Raw genomic sequence first — 26,537 nt, 5'->3', positions numbered from 1 at the left:
GCTAAGTTTTTTTTTTTTTTGGGGCACACATTGCTAGACCCTTCAATTTCAAATGTGGTGTGCTTGTTTTGTGGCCCGTAATACATATGTTATGAGGACTGTAGGCATATGATTGTGATATGACTGTTAATATGGTCTCTGTGTCTGCAATGCATATTAAATAGATGTATATTGTGGGTATTTTGGAGGCCATCCAGAATTACTCCTGTAAAATGTTCAAGTCTGAAATTTCACAGGTTTTTAATAAGCCATCACAGGATTTAGAATCAACTTATTCTTGACCTTCAAAAATCTGGAGTCTTGACCCATTCTTTCTCAGCCGCTGCCTTTCCTTTGAGCTTATTTTGCCTATGAGTAGGTGGATCCATAGGTGTTGCACTATCACTTTTGTATGCTGCTATGCTTTGTCCTTGGTGAGGAAGACCTCTATCGCTATGGTATGCATGAGGTTTTCAAAAGGAAAATATTTTTAAAGCTGGGTGTGCACTATATGTATATTGGCCAATCTTGAAATTTGTGATGAATTACAATGACCATCATAAGTGAGGTTGCATCTTTCCATCTGATGTGCTGCACATCAGATGGGAAAATGTAGGATATGAGTCAGTGTGCCAACAATAATATTGTCTAGTCTAAATTCTCATACACATGTGGCAAATGTGCATTTGTGCTGAGTGGCCTAGTTAAGCACAGATCTCACTCTGCATAGATTACTAAGCGATGTGTGCTGCGCAATCTGTCACAGCCAATGTTCTCTGGGGAGAGCACACTGGCGATGACTAGATTTGTCCTGCATGCAGGATATATCTGGTCACACAATGGCGACATTTGGGACTGCGCATTGACGTCCACAAGTGTTATACACATGGAGCGATCCGTGCTTAAGTTCTAAGCGATCTTGTCAGATCTCTTCGAGATAGCCCTCATATCACCCGTGTGTATGTCCCATTACAGTACCTTATTGTCAGACAGCATGTTACATGGAGAATCAACAAAATAAGGAAGCAGTTCTGAAGCTGTGGTGTTGGGACTAAGTGGCCTTGTGGTCTCTGAAGCAATCAGTGACTTACACCACTACTTTGCAATGAACTTTATATAATAAAATAAACTACTTCCTGAAATAATGAAGAAAACCTACAGGTATAACCATTCTAGTGGATGAGATAAATCTTCAAGGACCCCATATTCTGATCGGAGATACCTCAGCAACTGCCCACTGGGGAGCCGCTGGACCGCATACGATATGCGGTCTTTTAGCATATGATGTATTGTATGCGATAGTGCATTTCTGCACGGTCGTTATCAGCCTCCTAATAGAAGGATTCATGCATAAGAACGGAGTTCAACTTAAAAAACAAGTTATATGTATAAACAAAAGAATTGTGTATGAGGATGTCTACTTTGCTATTTTAGGAGTCTATTTGTTGCAGTGACGTAATCATGGCAGCGGCCCAGTTTCACACAAGTCATGTGAGGCAGCACAAATTGTGCAGATTAGGGTGTATATTTGTGTGCGTTTGGGTGTGGGTGCCATTGCCGACGTTAAAACACTGTGGAAAAGTGCACCCTTCCCACACAATTGGATTGACCCATCAGAGTGACCATTCAGAAAGTGGACATTTACAGTTTGAATGTAACTTCACCCTAACCGCATCCTGACAAAACAATATTGTCAACATTCTGAATGCAGAGACACACACACTGTTGACATTCTTTTCATGTCAGACTGTCAATATACTGGATGTCGACTTAGGATACCACACCAAATTTGGGATCCGGACTTGGATTCAACATGCATTAGGCCAACCGTCAATAGTTTGACCGCTATTGGTCGACATGGACAGTAAGTTGGCATGGTAATGGCCGACACATGAAAATGTTCTAATGAGTTTATTTACAATTTTTTAGTTTTTTGAACTTTTTCATACCATTTCTAATGGTAGTGTATGTGGATGGCAAGTGTGCTGAGCACAGTGCTAGCAGAGCGAGGTACCAGGCCCAAAGCATGACAAAGTGGTAAACTAATTGGGAGTCCATTTAGTGTTTTTAAATGTACAAGTTGACACCAAACAAAGTGGGAAAAATATGTTGACCTTTTTCATGTTTAGACCATTTTTGTGTTTACCCTTTTCCCATGTCGATCCATAGACGCCTAATAATTATTCCTTTTGTTGTTAAGAGATTGTTACTCAGTTCCTGAATAAAGTGTGTACACGGTTACATTACATTCATTACAGCTATTCACAAGCCGGTGGCAGTAGGTGGTGTTAATAATTGTACTTTTTAATTATAAACAATTGCAGTCTCCATTCTAATGGATGTAACCTACAGCTATTCTCTTACAAAAGACCTTTGAGATATAAAGTTAACAGTAGCGTATGACTTTTAGAAAGCTAAAAGTTTGTGGAAAGGCATTCAAAATATCAGACTATAAAATGAATTGAAATTCCCCGCACCTTGAATGTGATTCCTCCTTAGGAGACACTTTAAATACTTGTTATGCCTGCTTCGATAGACCAACTTTGTCACTGTCCCTTTTGGCAGGAAACTCTAAGGATGTCGGGCCCCAAGAATTAGAGGAGGATTCTTTCAGACAGTGTTGTGTTAGGGAAAGCTCCTGGCCCTGATGGGATTCAGGGGAAAGTTTTAAATGAGTATGCAGCCCAGCTTGCTGGAATTTTTAATTTGTCCCTTTTAGTATGTGCTGTGTGCCCAAATGCTTTTAAATCAACCATTATTACCCCAGTCCCAAAAAGAATGTAGAGCTCATAGCCTGATTGACTATCGTCCAATTGCTTTAACATCTCTCATTATGAAGGCATTTGAAAGATTGGTGTTAAGGCATATCAAGAAATGTATCCCACTTGGTTTTGACCCCTTTCAGTTTGCCTACAAGGCAAACAGATCTACATATAACGCAGCGCTTATTTTACAACACAGAGTTCTTGCTCACCTGGAATCAAAGGGTTCTTTTGCGCAAATTTTATACATAGGCTATAGTTCGGCCTTTATTACAGTAATTCCATCATCGTTAGTGAGAAAACTTTCTAACTTAGGGTTGAGTGAGTGATCTGTAGATGGAATAAAACATCAAGTATCTGGTGAACTGATTGTCAGCACGGTGTTTACTTACGATTGCTTCTCGAGTTAAGAATCTGTTCAAATGATCAAATTTGCAGATGATATTGCTATAGCGTGTCTTATTGTTAAAATAACGAAACACAACACAGGTTGGAAGTGCCCAGATTGGAGTCCTGGAGTAGGGACAATGCGTGGTCCTAAATGTGGATAAGACTAAGGAAATGATTGTGATATTGTCCACTAGTTTTGAATGGACAAGAAGTTGAGGCAGTTGAGTCCTTCAAAATTTTGGTCATAAACATGTCAAAATATATTTCATTGAGTATGCATACAAACACTTCGATAGTCTTTGATATAGTTGTGCAATAAGGTTGCAGGAATTTGGAAAGTGGTCATGTTGTTGGAAGAATAACGCATCATTGTTCTGAATTTTTCCCATAAAGCATAGAGTGAGGCCCTTTCCCTTTGAGTTCTAAATTATATTGATTCTTCACAATGTTTTTTCTACCCTAAATTCAGTTGATATAATTATTTCCAAATACAGTATCTTGCAATGTTACACTTTCCCTATAGAGTAAACTTTAGAAGAACACATTGTAGAACACACAATAAATTTTTTGCCCAATTTCGAGCAACATAGATGACTACTACGTGTGTGAAAATCTCAAATCTGCAGTGGTTCTTGAGAAAATAAATGATTGCAGAACAAATTACATTTTTATTTTCTGCATTTTAGAGTGGAGCTTTCCTTATGGGACCTATACACATAGAGATACGGGGAGATGAGCATTCTGAGCGATGCTAGAATGCTCAGATCGATCAGCACACATCGCTGCACAGTGATGTGCCACTGTGTGATCTGTCAAGGCCAGTGTTCTCAATGAGAGCCCTGGCCCCGGCGATTGACTAGATTTATCCAGCATGCTGGATATTAACTACTTGAGTAGTTGGTTTTTCTGGTGCAGGACAAATCTACCAGGGCAGGTTTGTCCTGCCCCACAAATACTCACCACAGAAGGGGCAGCCCCACCTCTGGGGCTGCTGCTTCTGGCTTTGCTTGTTTACCGCCACTCGCTGGCGTTAGGGGCCACTCAGGGGTGGCTCCAGAGAGCTCGGTGTTTGCGCTTTGGCACTCGGTGGCAGGCAACAGTGGCATGGGGGGTGTAAGAGATTTGAGTGCAGGGGTGACCGATGGGTGGGGGTTGGAGTGATGGGGGAGAGCGGTTGCTGGAGCTGTGAAATGGTGGTGGTGCGCTGCTGGAGACGCAACACTGGTGCACACCTGCTCCTCAGTGGCATGCCCAGAAATTTTCTGCGAGAGCCCGTTTCTGCAGCGCATCTCAGCCTGGAAGATTTCCAGGCATACCACTAAAGCAGTTACTCCCCAGGAAATAGCGAAGTGTATCGCTATTGCCCATACACATACTGCGATGTAGGCGCATTTTCAGAGCGATGGAGCTAAATTAAATAACCTCTTTCAGAAAATGGTCTGAAATTGCTATGTGTGCAGGCCCTATTTTTCTGATAGAAAGATATAGCAGTTTTAAAATCTCAGTCGCTATTTACAGATTGTGTGTGAGAGCGATGGTTTTAAAGGCCCTCATACCCTAGGCCAGTGGTTCCCAAACTGTGTGCCTAGGCACCCTGGGGTGCCTTAGGACACTTGCAGGGGTGCCTTGGGTTGGTGGACCAAGATCAATTCATATTATTTATGGTCAATGTATCAGGCAAAACCAGTGCTTGTTGCTGCCAATCATAACATATGTGGACAAACCGAAACAAATCCTGTCCCTCACCAGATAACTGTGACACATAAACACAATGCTCTTAATTTAATATTATTTTTTCTGAATTTGGGCTTTAGAGCCAATGCATGGTCAATCTGAATAAGCAAAGTTTCATCAGCATTGGACACTTTGCCAGCCAAGGGCCAGTTCCGTAGACATTAGTAATAAGAATTTCCCAGCAGATGGCTGGTGCGTTTTGCTGACACACATAATGCAGGTGTGACAAGAACCATATGACAACTAGGACCACTTACCAGCTCATTTAAACAACATTAAAATAAAGATCACCTGCTAGCTTTTCCCCATAATGAGCTGTTTTTTGGATGGTCTGTGAAATAGGAATGTTCTTAAGTATGAAACTGAAACAAATGATGAAGTTTCCTTTTGTGCTAGATGTCATTGTACCAAACTATCATTCGTTTATTGGTCACTTGGGATCAGGGGAATCTTCAAACTATGCGGCCCATTGATTAACTAGTTTTCGCCAATTAAACCTTGTTGGGTATGATAAATGGTGCTCCAGACAATCGGCTCCTAACTTTCATGTGTTTTTAATAAAGTTACAAGATTGAGCCAATTGGCGAAAGAACCATTTATCATATGCAAGGAGTTTTAAAGAGCTAAAACTTGTTGACAAATGGGCCACTAATTTTGCTCCTTCTCTGTATGTAACTTTATTAATGGCAGAGTTTTGGAATGGGTAATCTGTCACACCAGGATTGCTGGTGCCTGCAGTCTGAAATGATGATCTGGTCATGTGATCTGTATAGATGGAGCATGAGACCCCTCCCAAACAGATAAAGCCTGTGACTGATCTGCCCGAGAGCCAGGGGCAATATGTAATCTGCACTTACAGACACACCCAAGACCCTGGCCCATCCTTGCATGATCTCACTCAGAGAACGGAGCCTTTGTCACACTCCTTTACTCAGGTGATGATCCCACGTCACCAGTGAGTGGGCAGCTCCTGACATTTGTTTCCTTTTGCAGTTAAATGATTTACTGGTCTTACTGGTCTGTGCAATGAATTGTCAGATTTTCTTTTCACCGATTACTTGACTTTGCAGTTTTATTATTAGACCAGTATAGAATAGAATTGTAATATGTTACACAGGTTTCCATTGAGGAGACTTATAGAGGCAGCATGGAGCAATGCCTCTGATTATATTTGTACATCCTTCTCCTAGAGATGTATCACTGGTGTAGCTCCGTAAGAGGAAATAATACTTATATCATGAATTATTGTCTTTTCATTTGTTACTAAAAGAAAGCTTAAATGCATTCTAAGTTGACACTGCAGATTATTTTTGGATATGAAATCTATAATAAAATGTGATATTGGCACTAGGACCTGACCATATTTTGTAGCTATGGTATCATTAACTTGGGGTAACCTGCTCTTCCTGGGCATATGTACATTTATGATTTGTCAATCAAACTGAAGTGGACTGGCATGGCTCTGTTATTGCTCACGCATTGCGCATGCAGAACTGGATATGTATACGCACGTGCATGAGTTGGATCGCATCGCCCCAATTCATATGTTTGTCTTATCAGTGCACATTTGCACCAGCCTTGTCCTAAGTGTAATAGATCTGCCTGGGAATAGGTGTATTTTTGTATACTTTAATTCTGTTAATCCGCACTTACTAAATCCAGTCTACGTAGGAACAATCTATCTCCCCACTACACCACGTCAGGCATAAGTGAAGATGTCAGTGAATTACAACCTGGCAAGTCCCATAGATACTCCGCTCAGGAGCACACGTGGTGCAGAAATGCGCAAGATCCATCTGTGGACCTGACTTGCGTGCAAGTCTATATACCCCAACTATTAATATTATGCAGAATATTTGTAAACAAAAAAGGCTCTTTAATAATTCTGTACATCTGTTTTCAGTATCAACAGTAAGCAGACGTTATTGAGGCGGGTACAAGCCAGCAGGGTTGACGGAATCACACACCATTTTACTGAGTGGTTTCCCAGCAGTGCTTGTTACTATTACTTTGTGTTCTGACAACACACACAAGTGCTGGCCAAACTGCGCCTTAGATCTCCCTTCTTCCTAGTACATTTGGCCCTTCTTAGCATTCCACATACTCAGCATTATGAGGTCAGCATCCTTTTATTTTCTCCAGAACAGAGTTCTGTATTCTTGCCAAACCAGTCATCTGTTTTCAACTTTGTATACTCTTGTTTTACTATTGTTTGAAACCTACGATAAAACTTCGGCCTTTTTAGTTAGCCTCTTGCTATGTAGCTATAGTGTTGTAAAATGGCAAATAAAAAATTAAGTTGGCTGCAGCAAAAAATAAAAATAAAAATCATAGTGGACATGTACATGATGTGTGAGATGGCTAGTCTGTTTGATACTTTTTGATCAAAGATGAATAAATCTGAAGGTGCCCATACACTGTACAATTCTTATATGCAATTTGGACACTGCCACCGCTTTTTGATTTGCAGGAGCTGCATGTGGAATCATGCAGACGCTCCTGCGTTGCCCAAACTGCAATCGCATCCTTCCGGAATAACATTGCATTGAAATCTCTGCAGTTGATGCACATGTGCAGTTGTGCAATAATTACCGGTTTGCAATTTTCACACTTCTACAATCATTGTTTGATTGTATAAATGTAAGATTTTGTTACCATCACATCTATTTTCTTGTTTGAAGAAATATACATAATACAGTATGCAATGTTGTTATTGTTAATAATGTGTAACCTTTAAACTTTTGAGGGGTTGTAGTGAACTGCTGGTTCTCATATGAACATATGGGGGGCAGCTGAGTGGGAAGAGAGACCTGTTTAGTGATTACTACGAACTGTTGTGCTTTTCAGTTATTTCAATTTAGGTATTCATTATTAGGTATACATAATGTTTACCAGTAAGGATTGTATTGCTATGCTCCGAATGCTGGCCATTTACACCAAATTGTTGGCAAAGAGACAGTTACCAGATGTGGGTTACATTCTCAGTCCAGTCTGACCGTATGGTGTACGTAGTATTGTTCCCACCACTACCCTATCCAGTATAATGAAGATGATTTTCTTCTCTGACTGAACATACTGTAAAACGTCCTTCTCTTTTTGATTACTGATCACAGTGTGTATTCCTGTATGTTATTGTGCTGTGTCTGTCCAATAATAATCGCATAGTGAGGCAAGCTGGAGCACGCTTTCAGGCATATCTTAGGTTCCAGTGTTACATGACCTCCTGGGTTACTTCACCCTTAGCAGCTTCAGGTTGCATCTGAAAGTACTATTTTATTTTTGTGTTGTTGTCCTATATGAACCTCTATGCCATTTTATGATCATATTATGTACAGTATATTTTATTTATTATATATTTTGTATATTCTTGCAAAATTGTTATCCTACTCTGTAGCAACTTGGATGGGTTCTCAATAAAATTTTTAGATCTTATCTGGTCTCCCCATATATTTATCAACACCAGTGGTCCCCCTCGTTGTCCTTTCCGCATAACTGTACCTACGCTCAGTCCCCTAAATTTGAATGTCAATTTTAATTCACGATTGTCGTATTTATGGCAAATAGCATTTCTAAAGCTGTGTACACCGTGGACGAAGTGAAACAATGCAATGTCATCAGTGATTTCCCTTGAACTCCTGAACAAACTATCTTGCATACTCACTGTGCAATCTTGCCAACAACCGAACAATATATTGTGCCGTGTTTGGTTGTTAACAATATCTCAGGTATAAATGTAGATAGTTCACACACAGTGCGGAATGTGCTAAACATCATTCCCAACCTCCCCAGATTGAGCAGCATGTAGGTCCGAGCAAGAGACTTTACTAACTGCTCACAGAAGTGTGCAATAGTGTGTACACACTAGACAATTTAACCAACAAATCAATGCGATTCGTCAAAGAGCGACAAATGATCGTCCACAAATAGTCTAGTGTATTTTCCTGCTTGACTGACTTTCTGTATCTGGAGATAAAAGAAACATGAAATCTATTGTATAGTTTAATCGCCCACAGACATATTGCTCTCATCATGAACTTGGAAACTTGCACTTGACCTATGGGACCCGCCGTTATGCACTTCATACAAGACATACGGTTTCCTAAATATAAAGCTGGGTACACAATGGCCCGTATTCAATGCGGCCAGTGAGGTGGTTAAATGGTGGGGATCACCGAAAACAAGCGACCCTCTACATTCAACCTCCGCGCCGGCCGCTCACCATATTCAACATTCCCCCAAACAGCAAGGCTCGCGGCTAATGCAGGGAACCAGCTGCATTCAGCCGCAAACTTTGCTGTTTTAGCAGCCACACGCGCCGTTTCCCTGTCGCTACAAAAACCTAGCGACATGGAAACGTGTGCAGGGGGTCAGTTGAATACTGTCGCTAATGATAATCCCGGTGACTGCACTGAACCATATCGTTCGGTGTTTATCCGCAGTTGGTTTGTTTTCATGGCATCGCCAATATCATTTGGAGAAGTTGACCTTTGCAACATCCCAATACTTAATCCGTCTATACTTGGAAAGGAACAGGTTTCTAACTAGCGCCACCTAACTTGTTTCTATCATCATTTGGTTGCACTCTTTTAACCCTTTAATTGCCAATGTTACTGTGATCTTCAAAATATCTGCTAAAAACTACAGCGCTGCTCACAGCCAAGTCAATTGAAGTTTAGTTAAATATTGCACACAAAAAAAGTTGCTGTGAGCGATGCTAGAATTTTAGAGAACATTTTGAGGATCTCACAGCAACTTTGGTACTCAAAGGGTTAAATAATATCTGAGCATTGAATTGTGATGTCCTTGTTTATAATGTATGAGGTCTGATGTCCTAACTTCAGAGTTCATTAGAACATTTGTTTTATATGCTCTAATGCACCATCTGTGAATTATAGGTAATAGAAGTAACCTGCATAAAAGTATGTAGAGAGACTCTTGTTTTTTATTGGCCACAGAACACCTTGGTGAATTCTAATTTCCATATAATTCAGTAGGGAGTTTATTCATTAATTTATGGCACTAATCTGACTTGTGATTCTGAGGCCTGCTAAACATGGTGGAGTTAGGGAAAAATATGGTTTTCTATAATAATAATAAAAATTATAATTATTTTAGTACTATTGAAAGAGGCCTACATGTATTTATGAATCTTTATTGCAATGAATGATTTGTGTTTCTCTATCTACAGCTTGATGACCTTTCCATCTTTCCTGCTGTCATCGTGGAACACATTCCAAATGCAGATTTACTGCACAGTTATTCCGGGTTAAGCTGTGTTGATGAACCAAATGACATGATCACTGAGAACTCCCTGGACGTGGCGGAGGAGCAGATTATAGAAGACGATGATCTCACTCTTACAGGTTGGAAATAATTGTAAATATTTAAAATGAGTAAAGCATAAAGATCATTAGACGTAAATATACGCAGAAGATGCCTTTATATTCTGTGTATTTAATATAGTACGAGTGTTCATTCTGACATAATAAAGACCAGTCTCTTGGTACGAGAATGGGGATTTCTAGTCTTCCATTAATGTTTCTCTGAGAAACTGGACTAGCATTTCCATAAAAAAGTGCACACGTTGACACATTACAGATACACTATACATTAGTAAAGGTAATAGTTGCACGCACTTGGTGTGCTACTGACCCCCTAGACCCGCTTAAGTGGAGGGTCCTTGTGAATGATGTGATTAAACATGAAAAGCATATGTTCAATGCGGTCGTCGGAGGGGTTTTCGGGGAGGATTGCTGAAAACAAGCCATCCTCGCCATTTAACCCCACGCTGGCCGTTCACCCTATTCAACGTTCCGGGGGAATCCTTGCTGTTAGAGGACGGCGAGGATTCCCCCAAAAGGCGAGGTTCACGGCTAATGCCAGGAGCCCACTGCATTTAGCCGCGAGCATTGCCGTTTCCGCCCCACTGTAAAAACCCAGCAAGGTGAAAACAGCGTGTGCAGGGTGATCGGTTGAATATTGACCTGCAAGCTGTGACAGCGAGCAATCAGCACTGCTCGCTGTCACAGCTCGCTAAAGAGCATTGAATATACCCCATTGTCTAAATTCCATGGGTAAAAGGCTGGGTAGGGAGACTGATGTAACTGGGGTCATTTAGGAGAGCTAGAGTCAGTATATTCTCCTCCCCTACTGGTACTGGATAATTATTTAGCTACTCTGTTGTATACGTGGGGAATAGTATGCTCTCTGCTGTCTTTTTTTTATTATTATTCTCCTGTTCATGTATATTATTTGGTACAGGTGTTTGATGCTGCTACATATTTCCCTGTATTCTTATAGTGTAGCACACTGACCATCATTGCAAATGCACTCTATGGGGTATATTCAATGATTTTTGCAAGCGGTCACATGGTCAGTATTCAACCTACACCCTGCACACGCCATTTTCACACCCCTAGTTTTTTTTACAGCAACAGGGAAACTGCGTGTGCGGCTGCTACGTGCAGCGAGCGCTCTGCATTAGCTGTGAGACTCGCTGTTTGGGGGAGCCTCGCCATCCTCTGACAGCGAGGATTCCCGCGGAACGTAGAATAGGGTAAGCGGCCTTCACGAGGGTTAAAAGGCATTGAATATGGACCTATATGTTCTTTATGATTTGTTTATTAGGTAATTGATGCCACTTTTATGTGTGTCTTGTTTATATCATAGTCTTACTATGATATAAAAAAAAGTATTTTCTAAAAAATGTTTGCCTCATAATAGCCTTCAGAGGCTATAGCTTATTTTAACATTTGTTACTGTACAAATGGTAATGTGAACTATTCAACCCACATTGTTTTCGGGTCTCCTTGCCATTCACTAACAGGATTGCATTGATTCCAGGTGTAGATACCATTTACATATCTCTACTGAGTCAATATTTAAACACTATTCATTGTACATTCTTCTCCATACACACCTGGATTGTGCTCTGCAGCGGCCAGGGTGTACCCCTCCCTTCTACACCCCTGCATTCTGCCCTAGTGACCAATGATCTTCTTACAGATAGCTTGAAGTTTTTTTTCTCCATACTAATGGAGATTAATGGACAAAACCATGCTGCACTGCAGTTGGGGCAGATATAACATGGGCAGAGAGAGTTACATTTGGGTGGGTTGTGTTCAAACTGATATCTATATTCCAGTGTCAAAATAAAGCAGCCAGTGTTTTACTCTGCAATGAAACAAAATAAATAACTAACATAATTCGCCCTGCACATGTTATATCAGCTCCAGCTGCAGTGCACATGGTTTTGTCCATTAACTTCTTGAGTGGTGGGTTTTTCTGTCCTGCCCCATAAAAACCCACCACAGAACTTAGGGGCAGACCCTTCCCTGTCGCCCCCCCTGTTCTCGCCACCATCCAGTGCCGACTTCCCACCCCGGATTGCCAGGGTTCTCCTGCCGCTGCCATTCACAGCAGTGACCAGGCGGCAGGCTCGGGGATGTTCGGGGCAGCTCAGGTGGCTGAACTCCCAAGCAGTCCCGAACTTTCCTGAGCGGGGCCTGTTGCCTGCGAATGGTGGTGGATGTAGGGAAGGCCCCTTGTACGATGGCCGGGGTGGGGAGTCGGGACTGGCTGGCAGCGCGGCTCCCGTACCCCCAGAAATTGATGATATACCCTGCTAGTATGGTACACAGCCTGGCAGCAATTGATGATAAAATTTTTACTACACACAGCCATTTATTTATTATTTATTTACAGTTTCTTATATAGCGCTGCATATTCCGTTGTGCTTTAGCCATCATTGTTAATGGCTGCCAGGCTGTGTGTGGTATAGCCATTGATAATGTGATGTCCAGGCAACTATTTGTGTCAGTATTTCAAGATGATCTAGTGACAGTCTGCAAATTTTTTCCCTAGACTAGAGATGGGTATAGCTTGACAGGAGCCTATAACCAGGCAAAGAAACTCAGGGTACTTGTTTCCTAGCACGGCCACACCGATTTACATCGGGGTGGTCGTGTCGGAAAAATCGGGTAGATCGCATCGCATGCGATGCGATTGACGCGACCGACCCGATTTTCGACCCTATTTTTTGATTGAATGAAATGTAAATCGGGTCCCTGGGACCCGATTTTACATTGGATTCAATGTAAAATATTCCCTAGACCCCCAAATAAAACGACGTAAACCCCACCCCACGATAGACGCCAACCCGAAGCGTGGCGAGCGCAGCGAGCCCGCGAGGGGCGGCGGTGCGCGTCCTCCGACCTTTTCATTCCCCTACTATCCACTAGGGCGTGGAGTGAGAATAGAATAGTGTGGCGAGCCCGAAGCGTGGCGAGCGCACGCGGATACCTGTGAAGCCCGCGAAGGGACGCGTTTACCTGTGAAGGTATCCGTGTCCCCTCGCGGGGCTCGCCACGCTTCGGGCTTGGTGGCTCGCTGTGCTCGCCACACTATTCTATTCTCACTCCACGCCCTAGTGGATAGTAGGGGAATGAAAAGGTCGGAGGACGCGCACCGCCGCCCCTCGCGGGCTCGCTGCGCTCGCCACGCTTCGGGTTGGCGTCTATCGTGGGGTGACGACGGGGACATCTATAATGTGAAATGGGTCATATTGGCCCATTTAACATTTTTCACATTTTTTTAAAGGTGAGATGGACTTAATCAAGTCCATCTCATCTTGTGCCATTATAATGGCACAAGACCGACGCGATCCTCACGATTTCAATGTTAAAAAATATTTTAACATTGAAGCCTATGGGGAAATCGGGGGCATCGCGTCGGTCGCGTCGGGACCAATGTTAATGGTCCCGACCGACGCGATGCCCCCGATATTGTGCCTTAGCCGGCAAAATGGACCTGATTTTAAAGGAAATCGGGTCCATCGTGTGGATCGTGTACCTTAACTTAAAGGTACACGATCCATAAGATTGTGGCCGTGCTAGGAAACAAGTACCAAACTCAGTGCCGCAACTGCAGTGCAGACTGCACGCTGCTTAGATGGCGCAGCAACTAGTCGACTCTACTGGAGAAGTGGGAGGACTTGGAGGTGGGGTCCGGGGCATCACGCAGGGAAGTGTGTTATACACAAGGGCCTGACGCACTGCATTGCGTCAGATCCTTAAACACTGCAGTACTGTAACACACAGCCGGGCATGTATATAGAATCTATATACAGATGCTATATGTATTTAAATAAAATTTCTGGGGGGGTAATGGATGGTCACGATGCCGGGACACATCCGGGCATGCATATAGATTTATATGCATGTCTGGCTGTGTCTCAACAGCGCGGCCGTCCATTACCCCCAGGAATTAAATTTTTACCCCTGTTCCATGACCACTGCTATACACAGAATCGGCCTCCTCTTCCTTTTTAATTAATGTTTTTTTTCCTTTTTTTTTTTTTTTTTTTCCTTCTTAAAAGCTTCATATAAAACCATTTACAACAGATACTGTAGGTATCCAAAAGCATAGTAAGACACACAAAACATACAAAGCGACGCGGTTTTAATACATAGTTAAAAATAAAGAGGAAATTAAAAAAACAACATAGGAAGAAGCAGATGGAAAAAAGAAGGAATGGGAATAACAGTATAACCAAGAAAAAAAAAAAGATAGACAAGGGTGAGCAAAAAAGGGAAGAGCACCACCGAGCCCAAAAGGTCCATTATATAAACAAGAAGAAATCCAAAGAATGGAGGAAAAACAGAAGAAATGTGGCGCCCTCTTCTTTTAATGATTTCCTTTCTTTATCCCATGTTTAACTAAACTTGAATGTCCAAAATTAAGTTTATCCTTCTTCTTCCAATGTCTCCCAATAATCTCTCACTCCACCCTTTATATTAATTTCTACCCACCCATCCATCCCTAGTAAATGCCTTGGCACTTAATATAACTACACTACTTCCCGGTAAGTGCCAGAGATACCTGTCCTCACAAACCGTTCCCCTCATCCACCTCTACTAGCTTATTCTGTCCTCACCTGATATTGCTCCCTCTGGGTGACTTTCCCTCTAGTGCCTATTGTCACAGTGGAGTAATCTGTCTCATTCCTACACCTTCTCACTCAACCTTGTGTGTCATTGTTCTGTTTCTAGTCATTAATTACATTTGTTTTTAAGATTTGTTATACTGTCTGGCCAACTTTTGAAGAAATCTGTGGCGCCATATAAATAGATGAGGATGATTACACAATTTACAAAACATTGAAACCTATTGGCAGAGCAGCGCTGCCATCTTCTGGTCAACTGTGATAATGCGTGGTTATTATTTATTGTATAAATGTATATGTAAAACATACACCTTTGTATTAAGAAATACCTATGTACTGTAAATGTCAGCGACAGTAAGCATATAGAAACATTAACGTATATATATATTCTTTTAGTTGAAGCTTCCTGTGAGAATGGAGATGATGAGACAATGGAAACCATTGAAGCAGCAGAAGCACTTCTTAATATGGACTCTCCTGATGGCTTGCTGGATGAGAAAAAACTAGGTAAATTTGGGACACTACATGTGACCTGTTATGCAGAATACACATTAGGCTCTGAGATTAAACTCCCATCTATATAAAACATTTTTGCATCCAGCTTGCTATCAAAAAAGAGTATCTCCACACCCCCAAGCAGACTTAATGTATTTATCCATTCCTGACCAGTTCCAGCTGAGATGCGTCACAATTTGAGCCGTCACTAGTTGCTTAAAGCAGCGTATGTGGGCTCTGACACATATACGGTGAACACCACTTATGATGAATTTGTACAAACAGTTAATTTTCCATAGATATTGGTAATCTATACGTTTATGGTCATTAATTTTACTTTCCAGAGGAATGCCTATGAGCGGGTAATTTTTAATTATTGGGTGCATTTCCCACGGCACTGTAGATGGGGCTGTATGCAATTGTTTTGGCGCCCATTGTTTTATCACGCTGATCTTCCCCAGAAGTGTTGGGTGTGATGCTGTAAAATGGCTAAGCCTGACAAAATTGCTTGGTGGCATGTGGAAAGTGCCATTTAGAAACCCAAACTGGACACTCTTTGCTTGGGGAGGGAGCCAAGAAGAGCTGCTGCCGCTGTATTATTGCTATATGCTAGAATCGGCTCTATCCCTGGTGCACAAGTGTGTGTCTGAATGCGCCAGGACTGGGGTGCCAACTTTGATCATCTTTACGCACTATTACTGATTGATGTCTTTAGATGCAACTATCGGTTGCACCATCAAATCCTGCTCCAGTCCCATGGTGGGTGCAGATAGGTGTCGGAGTATGGTCTCCAATGTACCCAACCGATTCAGTCACATGCCTGCAACACTCCCATAGCATGCCCAGTCATTGCAACCATGCACAGGGGATGGGAAGTGTGTGTGTGTGTGTGTGTGTGTGTGTGGGGGGGGGGGGGGGGTTGTGCATTCTGCAGGGCAACGTCAACTTGCTCGCTGGGCTCCGAACACTCACAGCCCATCTAGCAGATCTGATCTGAATCAGGCCCAGTGTGCTTAGTATGCACTCTGTTTGCATGTATAACAGGGAATGGATGTAACACAGAGAATGGGAATCCCTACGCAGGACGGCATGTGCTAGCCACTATTGACAATTTTTTTTTCTGCTTTGTTTTTAAGCTAACATTTTCTGTACGTCTGATGATGAGTTGATTTGCGCCCCAATCACACATGTGTCTGTCACTGTTGATGGCATTCCAGAAGTGATGGAGATCCATAACATGTATCCAGAGCTACCAGAATCGCATTTTGATGAGCAACCTAAAAGAAAAAAAGGTACTGTGGTGATTTACCTGCTGTGTTCTCCAATGTGACCTTTCCCTGAAATCAGCCTCTACTGCATTAGTACTGGTATATGCTCATTAGGTCGACATGCATTGAGTCAACCACTGAAGGTAGACCAATGCAAAATGTCAACTGGGTTGGAAGGCTGACATGAGCATTAAGTCGACAATGGCAAGGTCGACATGAGTTTTTCTTTTGAACCGACATGTGTTGATAGGTGGTATGTCATGCCTTACCATCCACTAGGGCGTGGAGGGAGAATAGAATAGTGTGCCGAGCGCAGTGTGGAAAGTGCAGTGGTACAGTTCCAATGTGTCTGTCGACATTCAGGACAAAAAAAAACAGCAAAAATTTAATGTAGACCTTTTGACTGTCAACCTATTGTATGTGTCGACTTAATGACCCACACCCTGAGTACTGTACACATCTGAATTGTATTTGAATAAACTCTTATTTATTTCTAAAAATATTTCTAAAAATATATATATATTTGTTTTTTAGGGAGAAAACAAAAACCTGCCCGTCCCGAGTCTCCCACTACTACCCCAAATATATCTGTGAGGAAGAAGAGTAAAGATGGAAAAGGTAAGGCTGTGCCCCTGGGATCTGGTCCATTTCTCGTGTTCTTTCTTATTAATGACATTTTCTGGAATTCAGTTAATTGCCAATTGTGGTTATTATTGTTATTTGTTGTTCACATATTTCTATTTGTTTAATATGACCATTGGTGGTAATAAGGTGGTGGAGTTAAATAGCGCTCTCTATTTACACTATTTCTACCCTCATTTTATCTCCCACTAGCAGGGGGGGATGAGTACAGTAGCTGCTGTACTATGTCACATTTATATTTACTTCCATACCTCCTTTGTTTTTCAGGTAATACCATTTACCTTTGGGAATTTTTGCTGGCTTTGCTACAAGACAAGGCTACATGTCCGAAGTACATTAAATGGACACAAAGGGAGAAGGGGATCTTCAAGTTGGTGGATTCCAAGGCAGTTTCTAAGCTTTGGGGAAAGCACAAGAACAAGCCTGACATGAACTATGAAACAATGGGCAGGGCACTCAGGTATACTAATACAATATCCTCTATACAAACAGCACTAGCAGACTAGTATAATGTTGGATGCTCACAAATAGTCATTTAATGTACCTTCGATAACGCCTTTTCATTCTATACATTTTTTGGTACTATGGACCATATCTCACACATACACAAGTGTACACACACATACACACACACACACACACACACACACACACACACACACACACACACTCTGCATACAGCTATACAAAGATTGCCAGATTTGTGTAAGTGTGTGTGATGTGTATACATACAAAGACATGGACAAATTTGTTGGTACCCTTCAATGAAAACTGAAAGTTACAAATGGAATTGGCACCCAGCATAGTTTATTCCATGTTTACTAGAAATCTGAGTTAACATTAGATTTTTTTTATTCAGTAGAAAATTATAAATACACAAAGAAAAATAGGATGGACAGAAATGGTAATATTTTGTTTCACAATCTTTAGAGATCATCAAGTGATTTCTGTCCCTCAGGGTAGATTTATTAAGCTTGGCGAAGTGATAAAGTGTCTGGTTTTTATCACCGGCCAATCAGCTCCTACCTGTCATTTTTCAAACCAAGCCTGTAACTTCACAGATAGGAGCTGATTGGTCTGTGGTAAAAACCAGACACTTTATCACTTCACCGAGCTTAATAAATGTATCCCTCAGTGAGACTCCCGTACCTGTCAACAGGTAGTTTGGCCTACTCTCAGATTTGATGGGTGTCTAGTCTGCGTGTTTCAGCTCTTACATAGATGTTCAATAGGCTGGTTTTATAATCCAGTGCTATGTTCTAATACATTTTTGGGTGCTTTTACTGTAGCTGTGTTCATGTTAATTATATTATTGGAGGACCTGTGGCCTTGCCAAAGCATGCCACACAGCACAGCAGCCCCAACCCTTTCCCATGTTTCACAGTAGATGCAGATGTCCCATGCATCTATTCTCCATGCAGTACAAGTCACGTTCTACATAACACGTGAGTGCCATGTGACACAGGGCATATTAAATTGTGTCTGCCTTGCAAAACAGCGAATAGTGCGCACCATCGGCTTCTGCTAATTAAAATAAATGATATGTAGCATGCCCATATTCTGTGTGCGACTGCAGCTGTATCTACATTAGGAGAACACTGTAATGTGGCATTTCATATACAGATGCAGTCGCACGCAGAATATAGGCATGCCACATATATTTTTAATCCATAGACTCTTCTTGTGCTTCATTTTGCGAACAAGATGCATATTAATGGAAGACATTGCGGAAAAGATGCCTTTCATTTTGTCAATATGCATTTTAGAAAATACCAGCTTGGATTTTTTTTCTATTTTATTTCTGGAAAAGTGGAGATCTCCTCTGTCGTCTTTTTATGGAGCCCACTGTCACTCAAAGGGGTACATTTACGAAGATGAGAGTATTGTTGAAGATGGGATGTTGCCCATAACAAACCAATCAGATTCTATTATACATGAGACAGAAGCTTTTCATTACTTTTCAGGAGGAATGATGCATTGTTTCAATGAGCTGTAAGGGTAATACAAATCTGTCCATATACAGTGTGTTGGCGCGTGTGTGTGGCGTTTTTACACCTATTGAAATTTTCCTGGATCTAGAATATGCGCTTCAGGCCACTATTGAGTAGTAAACACTAGGCAGCAATCTGCTCAGCCCATAATTATTGTCTGCTGCCAAGTACTGTATATGGAACCCCTCTTTAAGTTCATAGCATTTTCCATATCCAATGAGAGTAAAAGGTGAAGGTCTGGGCCACCATACAACCCCATGGACTACTAGCCCAAGCAATGTTATCCAAAAGCCAGAATTGAATGTAAATATTCTACATTTGCAGTTATGATCCAGTGTAGATGAACATGTCTGGTGCTAACCTTTATCTGTTTTATAGGTACTATTACCAAAGAGGTATTTTAGCTAAAGTAGAAGGCCAACGTCTTGTCTATCAGTTCAAAGACATGCCAAAGGACCTGGTATACATTGATGAGGATGACTCCAGCTCTGCAGAATACTCTGGAAGTTTGTCCTCAGATGTTCATTTGCACTCTCCAGTTTCTTCTAATCGAAATCAAGCAAGAGCATCTAAAGGGTCTCCAAATGCTGGACAGAGAAGTAGCTCAGCCACTGTCCTCAAGTCACCCAAATCTTCAAAAGTGAAAGAACTAGTGGAGCCTAGCAAGCAACAGTTGTCCTTGTTGCCATCAGATATGTTGAGAACAGTGACTTCTTCTCAGGCAACTCAACCTCACCCAACTCAGCTTTTTCGGACATTCCATTTAATGTCTGGACAGGCTATTTCTGACCAAGGCTTAAGTTGCACCATTCAGAATGATACCATGGGTTCTGCGCAGACAATCAGGTGAGTGTGTCATTGCAGCTGATATGTAATTTCTACCCATCTTAATCCATCCATCCAAAGAACCCTTTTCACTGACATATCTATTGCATTAATTGAATAGAGCCGTGTCCATTACTGAATGCTGTATGAACATTACTTGGCTTATCCTAGTTGGCAGCAGTGTCGAAGCACCGCTGCTCAGGCCAGAGATGGGTCCCCTGCTCAGGCCAGAGATGGGTCGTCCCCCCCCCCCCCCTTTACAGGTTACAGGCGCCCCTTACAGTTCTTCTACTGGTGGGGTTACAAATTAGTAAAATGGTTGGGAGTGAACCACTTTTTTTTTTTTTTTTTTTTTTTATGTATCGTTTTCACTGATATTTTTTGCCAATTTTTTTTTCTTGCAAAATAAAATTTTCACATGAAAACAAACCGTTTTGCCTGCCTGGGGCAGGTGAAACAAAATCCTGGATAATCGGCTGCCTGGGCAAATCAATCAGCCTCGAGAAAATGTTGTGGATATTTGGATACTGCATATTGGGAATTACTAACTTTTAGCTAGGTCAAGCAAGCAGAATGTCAGCTTGCAGTTACAAATGTTCTGCAAAACATGGATATTGTGTATTTTCCTTGTTAATGGTATATCTAGAATATAAGAAAAACATGTGTTTTATTTGCTAAGGGAGTGGATCTTACTTCATTTTTCAGCCTTTCATCTGTGGCAAGATTGACTACATGCTTTCCTTTCAGACTGACAACTGACAATAGTTGACCAGAGGCAGTAACTTCATGGATGCCTGGGCTAAACTATGGACCTCCAGCTGTTGTGAAACTACAAGTCCCATTGTGCCTTGCGACAGTGTTGCTATTAGGGAATGCTAAAACTGTGGCAAAGCATGCTGGAATGTGTAGTTTCACAACAGTTGGAGGGCCATATTCTGGACACGCCTTGGCTAAACATTGCCTATGTCCACTTGAAAAGGTTTATTTGGTACTTGTTTCCTAGCACGGCGCCCATCACATCCCATAAGGCATACATTGGTATGCGATGTTAGCCGATGTTGTAAATTTTAAATTGTATACCATCGAATTGTATGCCATATACAATGGTATACGATTTTAAATTGTATAAGCACCCTAATGGGTGTTTTCAATGTTAAATGTGCCCCCTATAAGATAAATAATTGTATAAGCACCATAATAGGTGCTTACAATGTTAAAAGTACCCCTACGCCACCCGTACTATCAATACCAACCCGAAGCGTGGCGAGCGATGGCGGTACGTGTCCTCCGACCTTTTCATACCCCCACTATCCACGTCGGTGTGGAGTTGATTTTATATAGTGTGGCGAGCGCAGCGTGCCACCTAGCCCGAAGCGTGGCGAGCGGACGCGGAATACATGTGAAGTAATGCGCGTCTGCTCGCCACGCTTCAGGCTCGGTGGCTCGCTGCGCTCGCCACACTATATAAAATCAACTCCATGCCAATGTGGAAAGTGGGGGTATGAAAAGATCTGAGGACATGTACCGCCGCCCCTCGAGGGCTCGCTGCGCTCGCCACGCTTCGGGTTGGCGTTGATATTGGCGGTGGCGTGGGGCTGCATTTAACATTGTAAGCACCTATTAAGGTGCTTATACAATTAAAAATCGTATAGGGGGACCATTTAACATTGAAAAAACCCATTAGGGTGCTTATACAATTTAAAATCGCATCGCATTGCATTGTATGCCATATACAATAGTATACAATTTTAAATTGAATACAATGCCAAACGACTGAATATCGTGGGCGCCGTGCTAGGAAACAAGTACCGTTTATTTTGTGCAATGTATTTTAAGCAGTGAGGTTTGCTATTGTTTTGTTTACATGGAACTGTGCAGTCCTGTAGATAAAGATCTTCTACACCAGCATTAAAGCACTATTTGTAATGGCTCCGTATACTCTTAAACTGCATTTGAGCAACAATTGTTAAACCGTTTTATGTATGTTAGTTGTGTAGATTTACTATTTTTGTCATGGTTTGGACCATGTAGGTCGACATGGGAACTGTAGACATTGAAAATAGTTGTCACCTGAATATCTGAACCAATTAATTGAAGTGTGTACCCTTGTGTGCTCTCTTGCTTGTCATACTTCAGGCAAGATTAATATTCCCAACTGTAGTCACATGGATGGAAGTTAATGATGAAAACGTTATGCACGTTTAAAAGAAACTTGACCATTGTCATGTCAGCCTTTTGCACCTACTGATCTTAAGCACGGTCTACTATTTTACTTGTCAACATTTTCACCGTCCACCTTCTGCATGTTGATCATTTGGAGTTGACCTAATAACTATCTATTTTTTAACGGGTTGGGATCGTTTGCTCTACAGCATGTTGGTTGACAAGCATAAGGTCGACATGAGACAAGGTCGACATTGGTGTAGATCGATAGGTCAAAAGGTCGACATGGTTTTTTTTTTGTTTACCCGAATGTCGACATGAACACAGTTTCCAGTGCACCGCATCCCCTCGCTTTGCTCGCAATGCTTCAGGCATGGTGCCTCCCTGGCACACTATTTTATTCTCCCACCACGCCCTAGTGGTGACCAACATGCTGTAGACCCAATGACCATATCCCCTTTTTACTGTGGATCGATCAACCAGATACCTTCTTGCTAGACATTTTGAATGGAACTTGGTATCTCTGTATACAATGAATAAGCATGGTGCTCTCCTTAAAGCAATTGGCCTTTATCATTGTGATTTTTTTTTTTTATATGCAAGATGCGAAATAGTGTTGAAATGGTAGATCTTTTTTGGATTTACAAATATAAATGTTTGGAAATGTTGGAAAAAACATGCAATGGTTTTTTTCCCCCTTCAAGTAATTTTCATGTGTTTTACGTCTTTTTAGGACTATCCAGTCTACGGGTCAGGTTCCAGTAGTGGTTTCGCCTGGCAACCAACAGCTGCATACAGTAACACTCCAAACAGTGCCTCTCACCACCGTTATAACAAGCACAGACCCAGGAGCAGGAGCAAGCTCGCAGCAATTCATATTACAAGCCATTCCTTCTGCGCAGCCGATGACCGTTCTCAAGGATAATATGGTGCTACAGTCTCAGAGAGCTTGCTCACCTCCAACGTCCATTGTTCTGAGCTCCAGTCAGGTTCAGCAGGTTCTCAATGGCAACGTTCAAAGCCTTTGCAATGGAACAATTAATGTGCCTTCATCTCCGGCCTTCAGTGCAACTACTCCAGTAATGACCTTCTCAACCAGTACTTCACCCCTGATCAACCAAAGTCCAGGCACAGTAATCACATCAGTAATCAAATCACCTGAATCCAAACAGACACTTATTCCAGTTAACAATGTGCATGAAGGCACAGTGGAGATATCTGAGCAAACTGAACAGAAATACCAGCCACCTTGTGTTTTGGTGGTAACCAGCCCGAATGGTTTCTCATCCCAGATGGAAATCAAACAGGAAAATGACCAATGGGAGTTTGACTCAAATTGATGAAAAGAAGACCTCTATATATATATTTAATGTTCTTCAAATGTGATGGGCTCTTCCTCAATATTATATATACATTTCTTCAAAGCACATCTTTCTTTCTCTGCAGCTTTGTTTGTATTTATATATGTATGTGTGAATATATATACATATATATTTTACTAATAGGGCTCCCATTACATAATATCATAGCAGTAAAACCTTTTAATTTATCTTCAGCTATTTTTTGATCTACGGCTTTTTTTTTTTTTTTTTTTTTTATGAACTTTTCAGAGTTGCAGTCAGGAAAAAAAATATGACTTCAACTTGGGTGCTTTGCTAGTTCCAGGACCCCTTGTGTTGAAGGAATGTGCCTTTTGTGCCACAAAGATAAGATTTTACTGTTGTTAATGCACATATTGTTATGCAATTATTGACAATCTGTTCATACAAGCTGTGTTTCCTGTAAATTGTATTTTGTTAGACTGTAAATAAGAGAAACTAGCACAGCTTTGCATTTTTAGGTACAGGCATTCCTTCTGTATCTCGTCACTATTAAATGACTACTTAAGAGCCAGCAAATAAGGAAAATCCTATAAAATCTTACGTAACGTCACTGATGTTTTTGCACTGTTATAAAGGCATTTATTCCTGTTCTGGTCTGCATTTGCTCTCTGTAATATTAATGTTTAGCAATAACTACTGTGCCTTTGTGTAATCCAGCTTTACATTGCATAAAAATACTGCAGGTGATGTGAAAGCGATGTAATGGTATGGAGGAGCTTTTTTATTGTAAATAATGTATATTTACTTCAAAGTCTGATAAAAAAAAATGCTAAATTTCGAATGAATAAAATCATTTGTGTCTTCAGATATATTCCAACAAAGTTAATTTTTATAGACTGGAGAGATCAATATATGTTTAGAGTTCAAATGTTATACTTTATGTATTGATAAAGAATGATTTTGTATTTAAAGAAAATTTAAACTGTTGAAATATCTTTCAGCCTGTTTTTGTATTTTCATTGGTTTATTAAGAAAATAAATCATGTTCACAGAAAACTATATTTTCAGATGACTGTTCTGTATATGAAGGCAAAGAATTGACTTACTAGTGAAGCAAATGGACGTGGGTATGATTATCACTCGTGATTTGGACAACTGCAACCAATCCACTTCGGCAGTGATGATGCAATTGTATGTGAATCGCATCCCTCCCACTGAAAACTGCAAATCACAGTATTTTACCCTCTTCCACCCACCAGCAGCTCCTAGGATTTCCCCATCCAGGATCATCTAGAGCAGAGCGTATTTCTAAAATGATTCTACTAAAATGTTTCTTAGTTGTGGCTTCAAGAAAATCACATTGTGGTAGTAAGCAATGGTCTTTTCTTCAGCTTCAAAAATTAGAACGAGAAGGGCAGGCTAAGGGCCAAATTCAATTTGCCCTGTTAAATTAACGGGGGTGGAAACCTCTCGCTTTGTCACCTGGGTATATTCATTTCAATCTATTTTTCACTTGAACCCATTTGTAACACTGTTAACACACACAATCCTTGAAAATTCCATGGATCTCTGCATTAAAAGTGTTGCAACACCTGTTACGGTTATTAGCTTCCTCTGGCTGGTCTGTGTAACTGCAGCCTGACTCCTGTGTGTGTTCTGTGTGCAGTTCAGCTGCTACATAATCAGCTCATTACCTTTGTGCTATCCAGCTGCAGTTAATCTGGGCATCAGGAGGCTTGTCCTTTCCCAGCCATCCTGATTGGGACTTGCTTCCTATATGTTTATCAGCCTTCACTAGACACTTTGGGCTATTTTGCACGCTCCGCCTCCTGCCGGGCGGCGAAACCCCGCACGGCCAAGAAGCCGTGCCTCACACAGAAGTTTAGAATGGTGGGGATGGGCACAGCCAGGCAGCCGTCCTTTCCAGTGGTTGGATCTGGCTGCAACCTGGCGGCCAGGCCGTGACCGTTCCGTGTGTATGGACACAATCGTGTCCATTATTAACTACTCTGTGCAGCACGGCTTTTGGCCTTGCAGGGTTTAGCCGCCCGGCAGGAGCCGGAGTGTGTGAAATAGCCCTTTGAGGGTTATACTCATAAATGCCCCCACAGTGCCGGTACATAAATGCCCCCACAGTGCAGGTACATAAATGCCCCCACAGTGCAGGTACTCTGCGGACAGAATACCCGGCATACTGTTTCCCAGGTGGCGAGTACGGCGATGTGGGTGCTGCAGCCGCAAATTAGCAAGTTAATATGGCGACCCAGCAGCAGGACTCGGGCCCTTGAGCACCCACAGAATCGGCACCTATGTCTACTGTACAGTGCTGCTAGTGTGCACCTTCAGCCGCAGTGGTCCGGTGCCATGGTAGTGCACTTAAGTGGACTGTTTGTCTGGTCCTTCCTCCATGTGTCCCTGCCTGACTCCAGTCCTGCTTTGCTTGCCTTGCCCAGCCTTTGATAGGAGCCTTGTCCTTGTTAATACCCAGGAGCATCCGAGAACCAGGGGACCTTATTCTCATGGGAAGAGCGGCAGCTATAAATGTTTGGTTACAGGAGGCTAAAAGACTGCTGGGCAAAGTGCAACAGCGCCACCTATACCACCTTGGTGGCAATACAAACATTTCAAAAATGGAATATAAAACGCTGAACTTGATGCAGTATCACTCCGGATAGAGTTCACATGAAAGAAAAGTATCATATACAGTTATAGTGAAATAGTTAAATTTATTGTGGTACTGTACATAAAATCAATAAAATAAACATTAACCCCTTCATGACAGAGCCAGTTTTTGCCTTCCTGACAGAGCCCTTTTTTTCAAATCTGGCATGTATCACTTAAGTGGGGATAACTTTTTTTTGCTTTTACTTATCCCAGTGATTTTGAGATTGTTTTCTCGTGACACATTGTACTTCAAGTTAGTGGTAAATTTTCGTCGATACAGTCTGTGTTTTTTTGTGAAAAATACCAAAATGTCGTGAAAAAATGGAAAATTTTGCGATTTGCAAAATGTCACATTTTCT

At 41.6% G+C, this 26,537-nt stretch overlaps 1 protein-coding gene across 6 annotated transcripts in view; it reads left to right on the top strand.

Moving 5' to 3' along the window:
- ELF1 (E74 like ETS transcription factor 1) overlaps positions 1 to 24,539 on the top strand; it is a 105,171-nt gene extending 80,632 nt beyond the window's left edge. For all 6 annotated transcript variants that reach the window (XM_083168910.1, XM_083168914.1, XM_083168913.1 and 3 more), the window contains exons 3-9: positions 10,054 to 10,228; positions 15,205 to 15,315; positions 16,440 to 16,595; positions 17,106 to 17,189; positions 17,481 to 17,673; positions 19,583 to 20,050; positions 22,926 to 24,539. In XM_083168910.1, the coding sequence (XP_083025036.1) occupies positions 10,054 to 10,228; positions 15,205 to 15,315; positions 16,440 to 16,595; positions 17,106 to 17,189; positions 17,481 to 17,673; positions 19,583 to 20,050; positions 22,926 to 23,532 (1,794 nt within the window). In that variant the 3' untranslated portion in view covers positions 23,533 to 24,539. The remainder of the gene's footprint in view (positions 1 to 10,053; positions 10,229 to 15,204; positions 15,316 to 16,439; positions 16,596 to 17,105; positions 17,190 to 17,480; positions 17,674 to 19,582; positions 20,051 to 22,925) is intronic.
- The last annotated feature ends 1,998 nt before the right edge of the window (positions 24,540 to 26,537 follow it).

This window comes from Crinia signifera, chromosome 2 (genome assembly GCF_055691185.1).
Source record: "Crinia signifera chromosome 2, ASM5569118v1, whole genome shotgun sequence".
NCBI lineage: Eukaryota > Metazoa > Chordata > Amphibia > Anura > Myobatrachidae > Crinia > Crinia signifera.
The sequence above is the reverse complement of the archived record's forward strand: the minus strand, read 5'-3'. Positions and strand labels throughout refer to the sequence as shown.